Source organism: Heliangelus exortis, chromosome 3, assembly GCF_036169615.1.
Source record: "Heliangelus exortis chromosome 3, bHelExo1.hap1, whole genome shotgun sequence".
Taxonomy (NCBI): domain Eukaryota; kingdom Metazoa; phylum Chordata; class Aves; order Apodiformes; family Trochilidae; genus Heliangelus; species Heliangelus exortis.
Window position 1 is genome coordinate 30,756,533 of NC_092424.1, and position 21,676 is coordinate 30,778,208.

Consider the following 21,676-nt stretch of genomic DNA (forward strand, 5'->3'; position numbering starts at 1 on the left):
ACCCATTTCTAAGCTAGACAGAATCTCTTCTCTTGTAGCTATTTCAGGACTAGAGCTGCAAGCCTAATTATCTCACAGATAACAAATATTCTTTTAATTCAAGCTAAAGAAGCTTGCACAAAGCAGCAGAAGAACATGAAATTTGGAGTAGCTCCCGACTCAAGTTTGACAACACATGAGCATGTGGTGACAACACAAAATTTTGCATTAGTCTAAAAAAGATTTTTAGTTCTGCATATCAGAGATGTCAGAAATGCTGGTTAGGAAAGCACATTGCCTCCCTCCTCTAATGGTTTTTACAAGAGTGGTGACCCAAGCCAAACACTCTTATTTCAGTCTGCATATCTCAAAGGTTAGGAATATGTAAATATGCATTCTGGTTTGTATCCTTATGAAGACAGGAAGCTTACCTCAATGTTTGGATCCAGGGCCAGGTTCAGAGTCACTTCACTGAAACAAAGAGGCTCAGACTGAAGAACACCTTCACATTCCTTTGCTGATGCTTCAGTACACCCATTTCTATAGAAATAGGCACCCCCTTTTGAATAGCATTCATGCTAAAACAGCTCCTTGCAACCCTACGTTGAAGTTACTAATGCTTATCTTTACAGAAGAATTGTTTTCTACATCTATGTTTTGACAATACAGTTAACTTGAATATTTTTCATGCACAAGGTGTACAAAATGAGTCAGTGCAGTGTTTGTCTTTAAACCACTCTCATACACAGATTTTGTTTTAGGAACAAGGACTAGAAACCCTTTGAATTCAGACAGTATCTGGCATCTGGATTGTAGCATGATGTAGTCTTGTGCCTTTATGCTCTTGTTTGATAGGGTATGTCAAAGGCTATTGTAAATCTCTGAGGTATGCAGGTCCATTTTCAGGGCATGGTGAAAGTTTCTCTCATGTCCTTTAAGACTTCACCTTGGTTCCGTTTGACACAAGTTCCTTACTAAGAACATTGTTACTTTTGTAGGTCAGAAGAAATTTTAAAGGGTGTTACTCAGTTTTAGTGCTTAAGCACAGGAAAAATAAAACAAAAACCTCAGCCAAACAACATCCCCCTCCCCCCAGCCCAGAATGAGCCACAGTATCTACACCCATACCCTGTGCTTCCTCTTCTCTCTGTTTCAAGTGATGCAGTGTCCTTCTATTGCCCTGCCAGCACCCCCATAACAGCTGTGCATTCAAGGACTTACAGAGACTGGACTGTAGCTGCAACACAAACTTGGGAATGTGCCATGGTATCACCATTCCATGCTGTTGTATCCTTTTTCCCTTTCAATGTTCTCCCCAATCCCACTACAATCTCTTCCAGCTGCAGGAGATCTCCAGGCATTCCACAGCAACCACAGTTTTGGCACAGAAAACCCTGGACATGAAACACTCATGGCAGTGAGCCACAGCTTTACACTTAAGCAGAGAACACACAACTGAGAAAAGCTCACAGGAAATCCATGACAACAATCATGCATATGAGATGGTGCAACAGCAGCTGGGCCTTGCAGGTAACATGTTTCCTGTATCCTCCCTCCCTCTTGTTTCTTTTACTGTATTTGGGGCTCTGGTGATCTGAAGCCTCTTGGATTTGCTGAAATTACAGCTTCAGGGGTGGGACTTTTGGAGATAGTTGACACAAAACAGAAGGTGATGCTGTCAGATCCCTTGCTTGAGGTGTATTGGGTAACAGGACATCTCTTCAAGACCCAGGGGCCGCGGGGGAGAAAGAAAGTCAAGAGGGCAGAGGGCTCTCATGGCCCCTGCTGGGTTATGTGGCTCTTGTTTCTGAGGACGGGGTCCTCATAACTGCTAGCACAAGTTGGTGTGGAGGCTTCCAAGGGTAAACCCTGCTGTTGGTATCCATAGTTGACATTCCCACAGGGGAAGTGGCGGAGCCTAAAGAGAGGCACTTCTTTAACACTTGCTGTTAGGGAAGATGGCTCTAATAGCAGAGAGGAGCCTGGCAGCCTGCCAGTTATAATGTTGGGTCCCACAGTACAGTTTCCTTCTTGTCCCAAATTCTCCTTCCCAGGCATCTCTATCTCCAGTGGAGAACTGTTTTTGCTTGCCTGCTTCTCTGCAAACCAGGAACCATAGGTGGGATTCCAAAGGTTGGTGGGCTTGTTTCTAGAGCCCCGTTTTTTGTGCAGCTCAGAAGGGGGATTGGACTGGGCATAGGCCATGTTGATATGTCCCCCCATTGAGGCTGACTCCACCTTTCCTGGGACTGGTGGTTCCAAAGCTCCCACTTTCCCTAGAGGTTTTCCAGTAGTGATGGCTGATGGCAGGGGTGGTGGAGATGGCAGAGTTTGCTTGTCATCCTTTCTGTCTTGATGTGTTGAGACCAAGAGAGGAGGAATTTTTTCTGGATTGTCAGGGCGCATCACTACCTTCTCCTCCTCCTCAGCTGATGGGCCATATTCTACTGGCAATGCAGTGTTGATGACATCTGGATCCTACCAGAGAGAAAACCAAGAATTTCTCCCAGCCTGCTACCATCATGCACACTTGGACTTTATTAAAAATCATGCAGTGGTTGACGTGAAGCACCTGATGTGGGTGGGTATGGGTGCCCGCTTGTCCTAGCTCTGATATGGGTGCCTGCTTGTCTTAGCTCTCTTGCTTGTTAGAATCTGTGTCATTAGAAGCAGAAGCAGAGCAACCGGTCTTCTATTCAACTATAAAGCTCTATAAGCTTGTGTCTTGGCAAAAAGGATCAACAGGATCAGCAAATTTACCTTAGGAGGTAAATATCCCAGATACTGGTCCCAGGCTCACACCAGTTTCCCTGGGCTGTTAACAACACTAATGCAGCATTGCCATCCCATCCCATCTCATGTTCTGGTTCACTTAAACTGCAGCTCAATAGCAACCCCCTCCACCCTTCTCATTCAAGACAAATGAACACTGGTACCTGAGTGCAGTACTCAATCCTCTCCAGGATGATGGCAAAATTTGGTCTGTCTTCGGGCTGATGCTGCCAGCACTGGGTCATAATGCGGTAACTGAAAGAGCAGAACAGGAGGTGCTCAGATGGCTGATCCTGTTGGTACACAAGAGCTGGATGCTACAGCCTTGAAACCATGAACACTTTAATAAATAAGAGCACTCTGCCTGCCCTGGAGTCTGAGGTCCTGGTAGCAATGAAAATGTGGCCACCAGTGGGGTGAAATCCACAGCACATCAGAGAAATAACCCACCCACCTGAAACCCCTTGGGCAATTCATTAGGGGTAGGCAGGGCTATAGGTAATGAAGCCCATTTTTCCCTACCTGTGTGAAACCTTAGGTACCTGTGGTTTCATGGCTTATCTAAGACTGAATTCTTCTCCAAAGCACTGAGAAAAACTAACTAGTAAAGCAGTAAGTGGTACTTAAATTCATAAGGTAGAGCAGCCAAGGTAAGATCAATCTTAGTAGTGATTGACTTCTGGCTAGAGAACAGCATTGAAACCAGAACATAATTTGTATGAATATATCAAAGTCAAAATCTCATACACAGGGCCAGGGCAGTTTTTAGGTGGATCCATTCTTCCTCCATTGGTTACAAACTCCAGAACCTCCTGGTTACTTTTGCTAGGGTAGGGCATGTATCCCAAAGAGAATATCTCCCACAGCAATATGCCAAAGGACCTGAATGCAGAAAAGAAGGAAAAGCAAAGTGAAGGATACAGGAATGACAATCACTGAGGGAGGGACAGTGCCCTTAGATGAAGTTCCATCAGCATTGCTCTTTGCAGTCTGTACACAGGCAGCTTGTGGAAATCACTGCTGCAGCATCCAGACATAAATAAGCTGCACAGGTTTAACAGTAGACTTTGAATCATTTCATGAATTGTGACTGTTAAGTGAGTTAAGTTTATGATATAGGTAGGTAAATCTGGTTGGTTGCTTTGCCCTTGTACTCAGCACTGTTCAACTAGATTTAACAAGTCAAACTTTTCTGAGACACCAGCCACTTCTGGAGACAGAGCTAAGTGGAGTAGTAGCCTGTTCACTCAAGACAAACTTTTCTCAATTAAACTGCTCAAAATGAAATAACATGCCAGTGAATCCCCACTGCTGCTCTGGGGCCTCCACCTCTATCTCAGAGTATAACAAAACCATTCCCCAGCTAAATTCACAGTTCTAGGCCTCTGTGGTGTGGCCTGCAAAGCCTTGGAAACAACGGCTGGGACAGGACCTACTCCAAAACGTTCATCTGCTCAGCTGCTTGGAAATCACAGAATCATAGAATTTTCAGGGTTGGAAGGGACCTTTAAGATCATCTAGTTCCAACCCCCCTGCCCCAGGCAGGGACACCTCCCACTAGGATCAGGTTGCTCAGAGCCCTGTCCAGCCTGACCTTAAAAACTTCCAGGGATGGGACTTCCACCACCTCTCTGGGAAACCTGTTCCAGTGCCTCACAACCCTCATGGTGAAGAACCTTTTCTTAATATCTGATCTAAATCTACCCTCCTCTAGGTTGAACCCATTCCCCCATGTCCTATCACTACCTGACATTCTAAAAAGTCCCTCACCAGCTTTCTTGTAGCCCCCTTCAGATACTGGAAGGCTACAATAAGGTCTCCTCAGAGCCTTCTCCTCTCCAGACTGAATAACCCCAACTCTCTCAGTCTGTCTTTATAGGAGGTGCTCCAGCCCTCTGATCATCTTCGTGGCCCTTCTCTGGACACACTCCAGCACATCCATGTCCCTCCTGTAATAGGGGCTCCAGACCTGGACACAGTACTCCAGGTGGGGTCTCACGAGAGCAGAGCAGAGGGGGAGAATCACCTCCCTCGACCTGCTGGCCACACTTCTCTTGATGCAGCCAAGGATCTGCTTGGCTTTCTGGGCTGCAAATGTACACTGATGGCTCATGTTGAACTTCTCATCCACCAGCACCCCCAGGTAGTTTTCCTCAGGGCTGCTCTCAAGCCAGTCACTGCTCTGCCTATATCAGTGCTTGGCATTGCCCTGACCCAGATGCAGGACCTTGCACTTGGTCTTGTTGAACTTCATGAGGTTGGCATGGGCCCACCTCTCCAGCCTGTCAAGGTCCCTCTGGATGGCCTCCCTTCCCTCCACTGTGTCAGCTGCACCACACAACATGGTGTCATTAGCAAATGTGCTGAGGGTGCACTCATTACCACTGTCTTTGTCACCAACAAAGATGTTACACAAAACTGGTCCCAGCACTGATCTTTGAGGGACTCCACTTGTCACTGGCCACTTGGACATGGACCCATTGACTCTTTGTGTGTGGCCATCAAGCCAGTTCTTAATCCACCAAGTGGTCCACCCATCAAACCCCTGTTTTACCAGCTTGGAGGCCAGGATGTCGTGCAGGACAGTGTCAAAGGCTTTGCTTATGTCCAGGTGAATGACATCAGTTGCTCCTCCCTTGTCTGTTGATGCTGTGACCTCTTCATAGAAGGCCACGAGGTTTACCAGGTACGATTTCCCCCCTGAATCACCTTCTTGTTGATTAAAACTGTGAAGAGCTATGTGCCAGTATTGGGAAACCCCTGTGCTTGGTGCCCTGACAGGCAGCAGCTCAGCTGTGTGACCCTGTGCCTCCCCCTGATGGGGCTTGCTCAGGAGCTGAACACCAGCCCCTTCCCCAGTGCTCTTGCCTCCTGCCCTCTCAATCTTCCTCCCCCTCCTCTGGCCACTGGCAACTGAAGGGCTGACAGTGCTGCTGCAGGCCAGGAGAAAAATGAAAGCCGTAATGCATAATGCCCTTCTTCCCCTCTGGCAGAATGGATCCTGCCTTCTGCTTTCCTCAGAGTGGAAATAATGCTCTCCTCACTGCTGCAGCAAAGCAGCACCTGCATCTATCTCAATCTTCCTTCCCTGCTGCACCCCTCTCTGCACAGGTCTCATCTTTGTGTTCCCTTGTGTCCTCCAAGATTACTGTCTCTGAAAGACCCAGCTTGCCTTTTTAGTAAAGAAGAAATTAAAAAGAACATGTATTTCTTACAGTATATTCACACTTCATAAAAGGTGTTAGAATACAGATAGATAGAGTGGACAGAATGAACAGAAGCATACCATGTGTCTGTTTTTGATGTAAATATCCCTTCCATGAAAGCCTCGGGAGGCATCCATTTGACAGGCAACATTGCACACCCACCCTTGCGATAGTAGCTGGCTCTGTGAAGAACAAGCAGGTCGATGAGTCAGCCAAGATTTCAGAAAATGTAATTAATCTGGGATTTTTATAATTACAAGTATTAAAATTATGAGCCAGGAAAGAGACTAATTCAGGCAAAACAGTATGTCAGAGAAAATGCTGAAGAAATCTGCTCCATCTCACTAAAACTGTGGAAATGGGCAGACCACAGGACTGCTCTTATTTTCCTTGCATTAGGCCTGATCTGGGTCAGCCCAAGCTATCCTTATCTGTCTGCATACTCCTAGTGAATTATAGACACACAAAAAAGTGCAGCGATCCTCCTGCACTTTTCAGCCACAGCAAGATCTCCACCTCACCCCCACACATGGTCACCATAAGCATCTCTACCAAAAATAATCAAAACCTGTCTTGTATGTTTGAAGCCTAAAGCACTGCAAGTGAAATCCAAAACTTAGTGAGAACCAGAGGCTGGGGAGGATGCTTGGCCATTAAAACTAGAGGAGAAGTACAAAAAACACCTCCCGTGCCCCTGAGGCAGAAGAACATTCTTCATTTAGTGTTTTTATCATTTAAAACAAAACCTCCAAGCCCCAAATCCTGCGCTGGCAGCTGCAGATTGCTCGTGCAATCTGGTATCAAAATCTGTAGCTACACAGCCAGAGCATCCGAAGAATATTCCTAGACACAGAAACACACATAAATTTCAAAGGCACCTTTAAAATCTCAGCACCAAAGTGTTCATCTTGGCAGCTGGTTCTGCTGATTGTTTGTGACAGATGCTATTTGGTCCCAGCAGAGTCCCATCTGACAGTGGGGCAGAGTGGATGCTCTTTGTGAAGGGAGAGAGAGGAAGGGGAAAAAAAAAAAAAAGGGCAGCTCTGATCCACTTGGGCCTTTGAAGGCAGCACTCTGTTTGCATCACCTCGGGCTGTGGTGCCGTCAGATCTCAAGCTAAGCAGAGCCAGGCTTGATTTGGTAATTGCACAGGAGAATCCCCAAGCAGGAAAAAAAGAAGGCAAGGCACTGGAACAAACAGTGTGGGTGACTGAGTACAAGGCATTCCTTTCTCCGAGTCAGAGGCAAATCAATTCCCCAGCACAGCAGGACAAGATATTACATTTCTGGAGGTGTTATCTGGAAGATGAGAACTCAAACTGCAGCCCTCACTGCTTGTGGTCATTAAAGATTTTCTGGCACTTCTTGCGAGTGCAGAGTCATTAACCCTGTGTCCTGGCTGAATTCCAGGTTGGGTGATTACATTTTCCTGACCTTCCTCTGCAGCTGGCTCCTTCATCTGCAGTAAATTGAGATTTACTGATACCTCCAAGCCACAGGGGCAGAGGTAGTATCAAGGAGAGAAATTAAGACTCAGACTGATTTGGGACCACAAAACAAAAGGGCACATCTATGCCATTCAGTGTAGAGAAAGTAAAGATAAGAAACTGAGGACAGAGTACAAGAGGGAGGAAAATGCCTTCCAAGGCCATTAGACTTCATTACCCAGAAGAAAGCTATCAGGAGTGGGAAAAGCCTACAGAGCACAGTTAAGCTACAGATGAAGGCAAACAGGAAAAAAGCATTAGGTGAGATTCCTCATTGCAGGATCTCTCCACCCTAGTCTTATTAGGGTTATGCACCATATGAGCCTGCTCTCCTGCACAAACACTGTTTCTCCCTCATGTTAGGAAGCTTCCACTTGCAGGTACTCCAGGCTTAACTCTGCTACCTGTATATATCTCGAGCCATTCCAAAGTCTCCAATTTTGGCCACTCTCCCAGGCCCTCGACAGGTAAGGAGGCAGTTCCTGGCAGCAATATCCCTAAAAGGAAAGAGAAGGAAAGCAACAGAAAGAAAAGAGCCACTTAATCATTCAACAATTTTGCAACTGAGGAAGAAAACAAAGAATAGTAGCTACTTTCCTGAGCTGTAGAGAGCCCACACTAGTTAGATGAGTCAGTTTAATGTGATGTCCCAATTCCAGTCTACCCCAACAGCAGAAGCAGTTCTGCTCTTTAGCATTTCCTCTTTAAACTTCACGTATCATATTCTAGCTGAAAGGACAGGCCTCCTGTGAGCCTCCCTTCCCCCCAGAAGCTATTTGTAAGTTTCTAAGGAGTTTCAAGCAGTGGGGCTGATTTTAACAATGTATTAGTCTGAACACCAAGCTGTCTGCGAAATGATCCACTGACCTGTTACCACCATGCTTTTCAAGTGTTTCAGGTGTTGCTCTGAAGACTGAAGGTATCAGTCTTCTTCAGTAGGCAAAGCTCCTCACCCTAACCTTGAGATCTGAGTAACATGGTGGCATAGTTTGTGTGTAAGACTTTCAGAAGAGTGAACTACAGTCCCTCTCTGTTCATCTCTACATAATGCTATGGGCAGAATTTTGGACACTTGCCAAACACCCTGTTTTGCAGGATCAGAGGATCTGCAGGTCATTAGGATCTGTCATTAGGTGCTGCACTTCTGGCTGTACTTGTATGGCCATCCTTCACGAGAGAGAAGAAACAGGTTCCAGAATGAGCAGAAGGGCACTAAGTCTGAAGACTTTTGTCACAAGATTGTGTTTCCACTTGCAGATTAGCCAAAAAGGCTGCACAAGTGCAGACAATTAGATAGAGGTCCAGATCTCTGGCAAAACTACAGTCCTCCACAACCTGATTTACATCAGCCTTTCTGTTGATTGCTCCCACTATTCTGATTTTATCAACCTTGTTTAAAGTTATGCAGCCACTAGAGTGCAGCAGCACACAAACATATCAAGAAGGGCATTAGGAGTCTGTGCTGGCCTCTATGAAAGCCATGCCCATGCTGACATGGATGCATTCACCCACCTGTGAATGAAGTGGTTCTCCTCCAGGTACTGACACCCACAAGCAATATCACGAGCCACGTGGAGCAAGTCCAGCATGGAAAGGGAGGAGGGCTGATTCTGCCAAGACATAAGGGACAACAGTGGGTTAAAAGCAAGAATATGACATGATTTGTCACTGGTACAGTCTTGGGACTGCTCCAACAAGTGATGTAGATCAGATGGTAATACACAAATGGACTGTAAAAATGCACAAGAGGGAGTTTGTATTCATGAACCACGCAAAGGATGCACAGGCACAATGTCACACAAGTCTCAGGGACAGGATCAGAACAGCTGAATCTGACTTTCCAGCTCCATTGGGATGCCCGTGTAAGAATTTGCCTCAGTTCCCAGGGGAGATGCTTCAGAATTTTCAGCCTGATTTTTTTTTTATGAGATCTGTAGCATGAACTGGTCCTCTCTCAGCTTTTTTTGTATTATTGCTAGCTCCTTTCTAAAGGCACCTTGAACAATGAGAATGACATTTTATATAATGCCATGAGTCACATTTGCTCTTCCCTTCCTCTGCGTCTGTGTAGGCTTTATCTTGCCCCTCAGAGCAATTACATGGGTTTGTGTAGCCAATGGCTATGGGAGACTAAAGCTTCCAACTCCTTGTCCTGCCCCTCTGATGGAGTCTGTAGCCCTTGCCAGCAGAAGCCAGATGATTTAGTGGAAAGGGCTTAGTGCAGGCTCACAGTTGCTGGCCTCTGAAGACAAACCATCAGCTCCTACACTGAGGTGTGAATCAGTGATCACTGTGGCCAGTCCTGTGGGAAGGGGGAAATCATCTCTGCCAGCAGAGTGATGACAAACAACTGAGTGGCAGTCACATCTTATTCTACAGCAGCCATTTGCTAGCTCAGTGGCCTTAGTCACTTGACCAAATTAACCCTCTAGCTCTCTCTTTTGAAACCTACAATTCTGGCAAGTATTCACAAGGCGCACATACCCATGGGTCTTTCTCACTGATGCAAAACCAGCACAGGTCCTCCAGTGACAGGGACTGCTGGCTCTGCCAGCCCATCTGTTGTGATGGAACACATCTCCAGACTGATGTAATGCTGTGCTGACCATCCCATCTGAGCTAAACCACTTCTAGCCAGGATTGGAAATACGTCCAGGCCCTGTAGCTGGCATCAGGCAGTAGTGAAACCGTGGCCACTGGATGGTAAAAATCGAAAAACTCCTCATGTCTTCAGAACAGATTAGGGTAAACCTGGCCTTAACAATTCCCTGATGAAAAAAACTGAAAAATGATGTATCTCTGTGTGAACAAAGCCTGTTTTTTCCAGCCATAAAACAAAAAACTGTTTGTAACTATGTATCACCTGTCCATATTTTATTATTTACACAGTATAGTTCATTGCAGATATATACCTAAAGACTGTCCTCTATCCCCTCCTTTTGTGGAGAGGGACGAATAATCTTTTTTACCTCTATGACTTAAAGTGACTTAACAGCTACACAAGATGGCTACAGTAACAAAGGATACAGATGCCTTTTTTTCCCCTTTTCGGGCATAACCAAAGGGAAATTAGTATCTCAATCTACTAATTCTCCCATCTTCTGAGCAGGGGTCAGAAACCTGAACCGAAAACCAAGTAAAAAGCACAGTTCTTTACTGTGCAATAGATTCCACACCTGAGCTGTGCTGCAAGGAAGTCAGTAGGCTGAAGCTACAGTCTGATTTGAACAGCATAGCATTTGTCTATTTTTGTCTTTTTTCTCTTCCTTCCCCTCTTTGAACGTATTCTTTCCACAATTTCTTTGGCTAAACACTGCCCACCTAGCTATGTAATTTGTTTGAAAAATGAGGGTTTGGGATTCATTTTGCAAGGGGAGCAGCCTTCAGACACCAAAGGATTAACTTTACAGCTTTTTCTCCCCAGATGAACAGACAATGCCAGCTGCAATGCATCGCTGCTCAGAGTACTAATGTGACATGTCCCCAGGTGAGGCTGAGTCCCACTAAAGGTGAATTAAATTCTATGTATTGTTCAGTGTAATCACTGCTCTATGCAACAGGCTGCACAGCACAGAGGAGGAGAATAATTTATCCATATATGATTTCTCTTCCAGTGTTTTTTGATTGCTGTGCTGTGTGTGAGAAAGATCAGCACTGAACTTCCCAGAATGGACAGTTCTTCAATGCTCATAATGAGTGAAGGCTCCAGTTTCAGGCATTTATGAATCTATCAGACTGCCTCTCTTCAGATGAGGAGAAAGGCATAATTCTGTAATAGATGTGAAGCTTTATTTAGAAATGAGACAAAGAAACGCTTCAGGGCTGTAAATCCTAGACCCACAGAGAAGTTTGAATCTGAAGTTTACAGAGTAAACCTGGCTGGAATAAACTGATAATGTTCAACAGAAGTCACTGGTATTGTATCAATGGCATTGGATGAACATTTGGCTTATACACATACAATCATTCTTGGTTAGTTAGTTCAGAAGAATCACTACATTTTGGCTGAACATTGCTTTCATTATTTACATGAAGAACACAGATGAACAGCATGGAGTAACTTGTGCTGGCAGTATCCTGATCTCTCATTAAGTTGGATTCTGTGTCTCCTGTGGCAGCTCTAGCTTCACACTTTATGCCCCTTATAATGTATTAAGCTCCTCCTTTCCTTGTCTCACTTTCTCCTCCATCATTTTCCCTGCTGCCATCCATGCTTTAACAAACAGCTGTATATGTGTGTGTCTTGCTGCAAGTCACACAGTTTCTTGCTGGGCAGTGGCAAACCAAACAAGACAACTATTCTGCTCTGTGGTCACTCTTGCATGGTGTTTTCTTGTTACTGAAACATGCTAATGCCTTTGACAACTGGGTCAAATTTGACTGAAACTGGAAAATTAATTGGAAATTACTAGCTAGGAAGTGAGGAAGGGAGCTGGGGGATGAAGGTAAGAGGATGAACAAATAAATCTTCTCTCTTCTACTATCAGGCTGAAAGCTGAAGTAGGTACGAAAGACAAGACAGAAAGGATATCAGCTGAAAAATACAAAACTGGAAGGAAAACAGGGAATCACAGAAGTACTTAATATGATGCTTACTGCAACAGTAAGCAGTACACTTGTCTCACTCAGTCAATCAGCTAGGTCTTGTGTGCTCAATTAATTCCTTTTGGAAGCAAAGCTCATAGAAGCCTGTTTACTCTGCACTGCTCCTTGTCTTTCCTTGCCTTTCCTGGAAAGCTGGACATCCAGTCTGCTATGCCTGCCTTCTGCCTGTCTTCCCTGAATGAACAACAGGAGGAACAAAGCAGCTTAGGGTTTATTAACAGCATTGCAAAGATACAGCCAGCAGTACTGAGCCACGGGCCCTGTGTACAGAGACTGTCACACCTCAGGTATACACAGAAGGTAAATCCAGTTCCACAGTTGGGTCCTGTACATCAGAGCACAATGCCCTGCAGACATCTCACCTCTCATCACCAAGTCAGTCTCCTGGCCTCACAGTTTCTGAGTGAGAATTCAAGCATGTGCCCCAGAGGCTGATTTCTCAGCACTCACAAGTGCCATTAGCACCTCAGAAGCTGCCCCAGCAGCTGGACAACAAATTTCCCTGTCACTGTTGACAGGCATCCACCCCATGGGATGGCACCAGAAGCAGAGCAAGGCAAGGACAAGGAAGGTGTTACAAGTGCAGCAGAAACATGTGGATTTGTGTCTGCACACAGTCAGGCTGTCCATATTCACCCAGCTGTCAGAGGGACTAGAAACTGTTTTTCTGAATCAGTTTAAGCTTGCAGCTGCCCTCCTGCTTCATCTTTGCCAGGCATGGGACAGGGCAGAAAACAAGCAACAGTCCAATGGGACCAAGTTCAAGTTAAATGCAGGAATTGGGGAGGATATCCAAGGTTCTAGGAACAGCCCCTGTGCATAGTGGTAGTTATGGTCAGTCTCAGATGACCTCATACAGATCACAAAAGAAAGAATGAAAAAAGGGGAAAAGAAGGAGAGATTGTGAAGGCAGAAAGAGAAACAGCAAAGAAGTAATTTATGTTATGCCTGGGCCAAATCATCAATTTCTTCTGACATTAACTTTCATAAGGGTTGCACAGAGCTACAACTAACAGAAATGGAAGCTGTCACATGCAGGGGATGAACTTATGACTGAGGTAGACAGAAAGAAACAGACAGAAAGAAACCCCTCAGATCAAAAGGTTCCCATGACTGCATCCTATGAAGATGAAGGGCTTTTCATTCACAAAAGCAACTGGTTTATTTTACTGCAAGTAGGCAAAAATGACTGCTGTTCAGGAGTAATTTCTTAGTGCTTCCTCACAAGAGCCTTATCTTTACTGACCTGGCTTCTCCCTCTAATTTGGTGAGCCAAAAAGATGCTTACACTGTAAAGTGATGGGTACCCTTTCCCTGCACCATCCTTTCACTTCAAACAGTTGGCACAGCCTGTCCTGACAATTTTGAACAGAACACCTGCCAGGCAGCATACTTTGCCCATGCCATTTTGCCCTGCTCTGAGAGAGAAGCCCACATTGCAAAACATTAATTTACCCATTCGCCCACCACCAAGTTCATCCCATTCGTATGAGCTGACAAGAGCACCTCCAGGTCCTACAGAAAACCAACTTCTGTTTATAAAAACTGCTTGCTTAGGTTTCAAACATCTTGACTTTCTGGATGCATAGTGTTCTTATCTAGGCAGGAGCTACTTTATTGCAATCTATCCAAGACTGTAATGCTCCTGGGGAACATGAATCACTTTATATGTCTGAAAACCAGACCCCAAGGCAAAAATACAAAGTCAATCTGTTTCCAGATGCCTTGAGGAAGAATCTTACTTTTATCTACTAGAGCCAATTTGTGTCTCTCTTGTAATATGTCACAGAAATGTAGAGCCAAAGGGTGCAGCTGGGCCCTGATGTTAAACTTCAACACCCGGATGCCTTTCTGATCCATGGACTCAGAGCAAACTTTATTGTTCTGAAGTATAGATTCCTCTCTAGAAGTCGTAATTTATTTCTTACACATTTCTAACTCACTGTCATTTCGTATTGATGCTGATTTTTGTTGAAAGATCTTTAAAACTCTGGACTAAAGTAATTTCTTATTTAGTCAACAGCTCTAGGCCAGATTGTCTTCTTGCCAATGTCAAACAGCTATTCATAGAAATGCAGCTCCCTTACAGTTATGTATTTGCCTGATGGCAGCAGCTTCTTAAATAAAATTAAATGTTCTGTTTTCTTACTGGTCTAGGCCGTGTCTCTCTCAGGAATGACTTCAGGTCACCTCCAGCCATGAGCTCCAGCAGGATGAAACGAGGCAGTGCCTGCAAGCTCACCCCGATACAGCGCACAATATTCTGGTGGTTGAACTTGCTGTGGAGACAGGGAGACTCAATTATGAATCAGCTTTGATCCAAAAAGCACAATTGCAGAAAAGAGTCAAAATGTTTTGCTGCCGGGAATGTTTGGTTTTTTTTTTCTTTCCAGAATAAGTAACAAATGTCAAAAGCAGGGAAGCTGGATGAGGCTAAAGTACTATCCCTGCACTTTGTGTCTGTCTCTATAGTGCAGAAACAGAGGTGGGGAAGGAGTGGCTTTTGGCTGCTTTTCCTCCTCCTATATTCTGCATCCTTTTTGGCTCTTGGCTGCTTTTCCTCCTCCTATATTCTGCATCCTTTTTGGGCTAGGGCAAAACTTAGGACTCACATGACACAGAGAATGTCTGATAGCACAAGAGGTATTCCCCAAAGTCTAGCCTCCAATATTTCCTTATTTCTCCAGACTTCAAAGTGATGAGGAAACCATTTCTGTAGATTCTAGGATTCAGTCAGTGAGATGTGACATGACAGCAGCATTAAATCAATGCCACTTGTTAGTTTTGAGGAGTCTAACTCAAACTCCTATTGTTTCTTTTTGCCTCATATTCTGATCAACAACAGAAAACAAATGATCCTATTATAATTTGTGAAAACTGGGTCTAAAGATTGTCAATTTGGATAACGAAAACTACTGTGGTCTTTCTTGAAAATTCAGCCTTTGTTCATCTGGTGCCTCAGTTTCTTCATTTTTAAGCAGAATATAGAAATAATGCCCGTCATCTTTGTAAAATACTGACAGCTGTGTGCTAGAACTACTGTATAGATGTGTTGCATGGACATCATCTCTCAAAGCACCTTTTCTCCTTACAGTGCTGTGCTGCAAGACTACACAAGTGCTTTGGAATCTTATTCATACACACCTAATAATGAGAGCTTCCATGAGGAAGTCCAGCTCATCTTGCTCTGAACACACTTCTGGCAGTGTCTGGAAAAGAAAGAACAGATTGACAAAGAGAATATATTTAAACTTACAAATGTAGAACACCTGACAGAATAAAAAACACAAATATTGTCTGCAGCAATTATAGAATCATTGCTCCTCTGAAAGAAACTTCAAGATAATAGCTAAACCATTACTAAACTAGACTGGGAAGCCTGTTGAAAGGTACAGATTGGAACACATGGCCCATTGGTGCTACTGTCATCTTCCTCCCAGCAAATAAAATAGCTCAAAGTGCACAGGGAAGAGTGCCCAATATTTGGGATTCCACTGTATAGAGGATGAGGAATGAGAACTGCACTTCCTGAGCTCTCAGACAGTTCAATGCAAGATTATGAACCTCTCAACAAGATTATGAAGTACAACCACCAGCAGAACTGAGCTGCTATGTAACCTCAATGAGAAAACAAGCTACCTAGGCTGCTGAAGACCTGGAGAACCCTACCAGTGTCTCTTAGGATTTCTCTTCATACCTGGTACATATCCATCATGAGATGGAGTAGTAAGATGCTTGAAAAAACAGCCATGTCCTACCTGCAGGCTCTCTGATGTATGCACTAGCTGCTCTTGGCCCTGTGTAGGCTTTCAGCCCCTGACTCAAAGGCTTTGGACAAATTATACAAAACCAGGTATAGCGTGTGGAGGACAGACAGGATGGATTTATCTCCTGTGTCTGCAGTCTGCTGCAGCTGTAGGAAAAATCTTTGCCTGTTTATTCCTTACAAACCTCCTTTAATAGGCTCAAGTCTATATGCCACAAGTTGTATCATGGCTATGATGGATTAAAGTGTTACAATAAGTGCAGCAACCTTTCTAGACACATCCTTAAGTAGTATGGTAATGCTTAATTCACCTTCATTTTTATAATACATTGGAACTCTTGGGTGAAAAAGTGCATGAAACCATCATGATAACCCATATGCTGTCACTTACTTTCACAGCCACCTGCAAGGGATTGGGGTCGCTGGGGATCCCTGCCACCTGACCTTCATATACCTCACCAAAGGCTCCGTGGCCCAAACCCCTGGACAGACCAGAGAAGACAAGAAGGTTTTACTTCAGTGAACACACATTATAACACTGTGGACACAGCTCACAGAATGGGCTATATTTTTTATTTCTGCAGATTGCCACACCACAGAAGTCCTTTTAGAGCCTATGTGACAAAGGCAGCAGCAGCACAGGGTACACTGAAAATTTCTAGAAGCAGACCAGCAAGATGTGCAGCTAAGGGGGAATGAGATAAGAGACAGCAAAACATTGCACACTGCAATTGCAGACTGCTCTGAGCATCATAATTTTTAGCACTGTAAGCTCCCTAGTCCCTTTGAAGCTCTCTTGCTTCCACTTATTCAATTTTTGTGTAAAGCTGCATGGTACCAGGGTAATGTCACATGCACAAGTGCCATGCACTGTATCCTGCAGTAAAACAAGGTGGGAAAGACTCTTAATTTTCAAGTTTTTCTTAGAGGGCTATTTCAAATTTTCCAGAAGTTCTGATCTAGACATGATTATCCTGCTGCCTTTATAGTCCCGTTCTTTTAATACTGTTTAGCTGTCTCAAACCTGTTGCTTTTCCTGTATTTAAGGATGTCACCATGTTTGGCAAGGACATTAAAAGACCCTCCTACAAGCCTTCCCAGCATTTCATCCGTGAGTAAAAGTAATGGGCCATTCATCACACAGTCTGCAAAAGATGTGTCTAAATTACTGGTGATGACTTTTCAGTTCCTCTCATAATGCCAGATTAACACTGCACCTCTACCAGGTTAAGGAGACTGCCAAAGAGTAGTCCCCTTCACACAAGCCTAACTACTGAACTTTTTTACTGTTTTTTACCGTTACTGAACAGCTTTACATTGTTTTTATGAAAAGGGGTACGAGTCTAAAAGTGCCTGAGAATTTTCATGTGCCTGCATGAAGACAGGAATTCCCATCAGTGTAAAACAGTCATTATATCATAGACTCATAGAACTGGCTGGGTTGGAAGGGACCTCAGAGATCATCAACTACCACTGCAGTTACCAGACCATGGCACTGAGTGCCACATCCAGTCTCTTTTTAAATATCTCCAGGGACACAGAATCCACTACTTCCCAGGGCAGCCCATTCCAATGTCTGATCACCCTCTCAGTAAAGAAATTCTTTCTAATGTCCAACCTAAACCTCCCCCGGCACAACTTGAGACCGTGCCCTCTTGTCTTACTGAGAGTTGCCTGGGAAAAGAGACCAACCCCCCCCTGGCTCCAACCTCCTTTCAGGGAGTTGTAGAGAGTGATGAGGTCTCCTCTGAGCCTCCTCTTCTCCAGGCTGAACAGCCCCAGCTCCCTCAGCCTCACATCATAGGACTTGTGCTGGAGTCCCTTCACCAGCCTGGTTGCCCTCCTTTGGACCTGCTCTAGGACCTCAATCTCCTTCCTGAACTGAGGGGCCCAGAACTGGACACAGTACTCGAGGTGTGGCCTCACCAGGGCTGAGTACAGGGGCAGAATCACTTCCCAGGACCTGCTGGCCACACTGTTCCTGATACAGGCCAGGATGCCATTGGCCTTCTTGGCCACCTGGGCACACTGCTGGCTCATGTTCAAAGCAAGTGTGTGGTGTGAAGCATGGCAGAGGCAAAGGTGAATTTACCGGATGAGGGAGATGTTTTTTCGAGGCACCTCTTTGAGATCACTAACAGATGTGGTCTTTCCTGCAAAGCAGTAGTTGGGATTGTAGTCTGTCATGATAGTGGAGGTACGCAGCTTGCTCAGTTTATATTCTGGGCTCTGTAGCTCCATCTGCATGGCTTGCAGCTCCTGATGCTTCCGACGATACACTGGATGTGGAGAACACAGCAAACCAGACAGAGGTTGACTTTGGAACAGGACAGCAACCCTGTAGTACATCTCGTTGGAGTTTGCTGGGTGGCCAGATTTCAAAAGCAGACAGTGACATTGTGATACTTCTGTACATCAAATAATTACAGATAGAAAATGCAATCTGAAGCTATCCAGGAACTTTTGATTTACACATCTTATGAAGAAGCAAGCTTGCTCATGAACTGTTTGGAAGAAGTAAAATGAAGTTCACTTGCAGAGATCTCTGACTTCACAGTTCTTAGGTTTTTTTGTGGGTTTTTTTGTTTGGTTTATTTTAACTGGACAAAAATTGAGGGAGTTGGGGTATAAGCAACTTTAATAAACTACATAGAAGTGACTAAAATTTGAAATCAGTTGTTGCATCATAGTGTTCAAAATGAATAGACCAAACTGTTACTCCAGAATAACACGTTGTACATAAAACTAGCTCATTTTGCAAAACTTCTGTTTCTAAAGAACAGATCTGGACTAAATCTGAAATCAGTTTACCACAGCACTACATTTCTTGATTCACTTAACTAATACATCTGAATCATCATTAGAGATCACATCTTGAAAGAAGGCTTTCTGTGGATATTCCTTGAAATAGTAATTGATGTTGCAGTATTTTTTTCAAAGCAAGATGCCAATCATAAGCAGGCTAAACCACTATTACCCTTAATATTGATTTCTGTGGGAGCTGGCTTTAACCCTAAGACTGCCACAGCAATACCTATTGCATCTTCTCCAGCAGATGTTGCTCAGGGTTAGAATTTAATGGGAAAACTGGCAGTGGCAAAGGCAGAAAGATGCAATGAGCTATCCACAAAGCCTTCCTGTCCTCCATTTTCCTCCTTATTGCATTTGCTTTGATTTTTTTAATTGCTGCTTTTTCCTGAGATGGCAATGATAGGCCAGTTGGATGGAAAGAGGATTACTCTCTTCCACTCCCTGAGAAGTAATTTGTAATTTTAAAGGGGTACTGTCAGGTCAGAAATCATACGTGTAGGACCATGTGTGTGCAAGTAATAACTCCTGAAATCTTAAAACTGAAACAGCTGCACAAATATAATTTAAGAGTTGCCATTTGCTGCTCCGGGTACATCCCTCCCCAAGACTATACAGAGTGTGGACAAAGGAAGGTGGCAGAGCTGTGGTTTGGATCCCTGTCCCTGGCTGCTTTTAATTGATTCAAATATATTCTTGCTTGCAATTGAATGCAGGTGACCAATTGTTTAAAATAGGAAAATGAAAGGGTGAAAAATACCTTTTAGAATCTCAAATAAAGATGCTAAAATTACGCACAACCTAGTAAGAAGCAGTTTATAAAAGGGGAACCTCTGTGAGAATTTCAAGCTTAAATGTCATCCCTTAAGAAGCTAAATCTGTATATAGGCACACAAATAAAGAAAGTTGGTTTTAGACACGATGCACCAGCAACTCTCAGAAAACCAGTGGCAGCTGTGTTCTGGCAGCCTTACACTACAACACAAGCACTCCTGTCTCTTTTTAGATGCAGTCAGTTGCTGAAACCTCCTCAAATTAGTCATTGTGGTGAGAGAAAACTACTGAAATCTGAAGATAAGGTGTGTATTTGGGAAGGTGTCATTAAATACAGCAGTAGCTAAAAACTTGAATCCTTTTGCCTCACAGGGCCCAATTATCCCTGGCTCAGATCCAGCCCTTATATGAAAATATCTTTAGCATAGAAACACTCACCTATCATGATTCCTGAAAAGGCCAAAATCAAAGCAGCCACCAATGCTGATGTCACTACAGACAAGACCAAGGAGAGAGGGAGATGAACCACTGGCTCAGCTGTAACAAAAGCAGGAGAAGAAGGAATTATATGTTTAAAACGGTCTCTGGCATCCACTTTTTTCCAGACATTTTTCTGCTCTTTCTTCCATTTACTCATCTACTGCTCCTACAGTGGAGAAGCAACCTCTGGCATGATCAGCTCTCAGGATCAGTGACCTTTAGTACCTCATTGTTTCACTTCTCTCAGTTAATATCAAGCTATTAAAACAGATGGCTTGCTATCAAATAATTAACTGTGCCCTCCCTGGGTATGAAAACAAGACCATTGAAACCAGGGGCAGGAGGTGGAAAGAACATTACATTGCCAGGGTTAAAGTGCTGCAGTCACTGCCAAATCACAGGAAAGCAGAAGTAGGACTGCAATGTATCTCCAAAATGCATGTAATCCAGGCAGAAAAACTTGGTAACAGTAAGTGTAGTGCAAACTGCATCCTCACTTGGGACCACAGGGCATGCACAGACAATCTATTAGGGTTTACTTCACCCTGGCAAAATGATCATGCTTTTTAACCATTTTACATTTAGAAATGGTAGAAATACAGAACAGTTTTCATATGCAAGTGACAAAGCTGAGAGACGGCTCCTGAAATCCTGGAGATACTTGCTGTAAATATAAATATAAATATATATATATAATATATATATATATATTATATTCATATGTTAATATGAAGGAAACCTAGTAATGGAGCTCTGAGCATGTGGCTTTTAAAGTGCACTTCCAAGTGCAGGCACCATCTTCAGTTTTCCTCAGAAATTTCATATAGAGTCTCTAAATTCACTTTACATGTCCAAATCCACAGGAACTGCGTTTTCCTTCACCTCGTACATGTTTTTGGCTTTCTTAACAGGATGTAAGTTCAGGTAGAACATTCCTTCAGTGAGTAAACTTTCATGATTTCAGAGCAGAATGTGAGCATCAACACTACCAGATGCAAAACTGACTCTCCTCAGTGCTGCCCAGTATGTCAAACATACTGTAAAGCACAGCGGTGCCTCTGCACTGATGTGCCTATATCCTAGCAAAATAACCCTGTAGGATTATTATACCATATACCAGCAGGAAAGAAAGTAACATTCAACAGAAGCCAGTTTTGAGAAAGACCAGATAAGGCTTTCAGGATATATGAAAATCCCAGCTACAGATTTTTACCACACATTTTCTGTTTCACATGCTACCCCATACATCTACTTACCTATGCAAGACACACCATCCTCAGCCAGCTCTGTGCCTGGCTCACAAAAGCAAATGACTTTCTGAGTCTCAAGATCAACATGGCACTCGTCCATCTCACAGTGACTGCAGTTAAGATGCAGCCTAATATCCACCTCTCCATGCCCCTCTGTCACTAAGCAATGGATGAAAGAAGCTGTGTTAATTACTATAAAGACCATTCACACATTTCCCTCAGGCACTCACAGAAACAGGGGACACGGCAGTCACAATTGCCAGATGGGGCAGGTGGGCCCCATTTAAAAAAGTGATTTCTCCCCACCTTTCATGTCCTCTGTCCTATTCTCATGTATAAAACAACATCCAGCTAAATTAGCCCCACTGGAGCTGAGGTGCACTGGCTCTTTTCAGCAGATAGTCCTACCAGATTAGAAAGGAGGCTCCTAATGGAAATCTGCCCTTTCACGTGGTCCATGAGGCTGAACCTTCTCTTCCCTGGTGTTTACTCCCTCTGAGACCAAACACTTCTGGCTGTTCTAAAGTAAACTTTTTTAAGCAAAAACAT

At 44.0% G+C, this 21,676-nt stretch overlaps 1 protein-coding gene across 2 annotated transcripts in view; it reads right to left on the reverse strand.

Moving 5' to 3' along the window:
* Positions 1-21,676, reverse strand: part of ALK (ALK receptor tyrosine kinase) — a 319,245-nt gene that overhangs the window by 3,091 nt on the left and 294,478 nt on the right. The window contains exons 2-13 of one of the 2 annotated variants that reach the window (XR_011725101.1): positions 21,134-21,286; positions 19,836-19,934; positions 17,908-18,094; positions 16,207-16,297; positions 15,194-15,258; positions 14,199-14,328; positions 8,957-9,054; positions 7,849-7,941; positions 6,038-6,139; positions 3,499-3,633; positions 2,916-3,006; positions 411-2,457 (exon numbers count right to left, since the gene is read on the reverse strand). Coding sequence is in view for 1 of the 2 variants with exons in the window: in XM_071739847.1 (XP_071595948.1) it covers positions 1,753-2,457; positions 2,916-3,006; positions 3,499-3,633; positions 6,038-6,139; positions 7,849-7,941; positions 8,957-9,054; positions 14,199-14,328; positions 15,194-15,258; positions 16,207-16,297; positions 17,908-18,094; positions 19,836-19,934; positions 21,134-21,286 (1,949 nt within the window). In the remaining variant the exon portion in view is untranslated. Of the gene's footprint in view, positions 1-410; positions 2,458-2,915; positions 3,007-3,498; positions 3,634-6,037; positions 6,140-7,848; positions 7,942-8,956; positions 9,055-14,198; positions 14,329-15,193; positions 15,259-16,206; positions 16,298-17,907; positions 18,095-19,835; positions 19,935-21,133; positions 21,287-21,676 lie in introns of those variants that run through there. The other variant, XM_071739847.1, reaches the window with a different exon arrangement.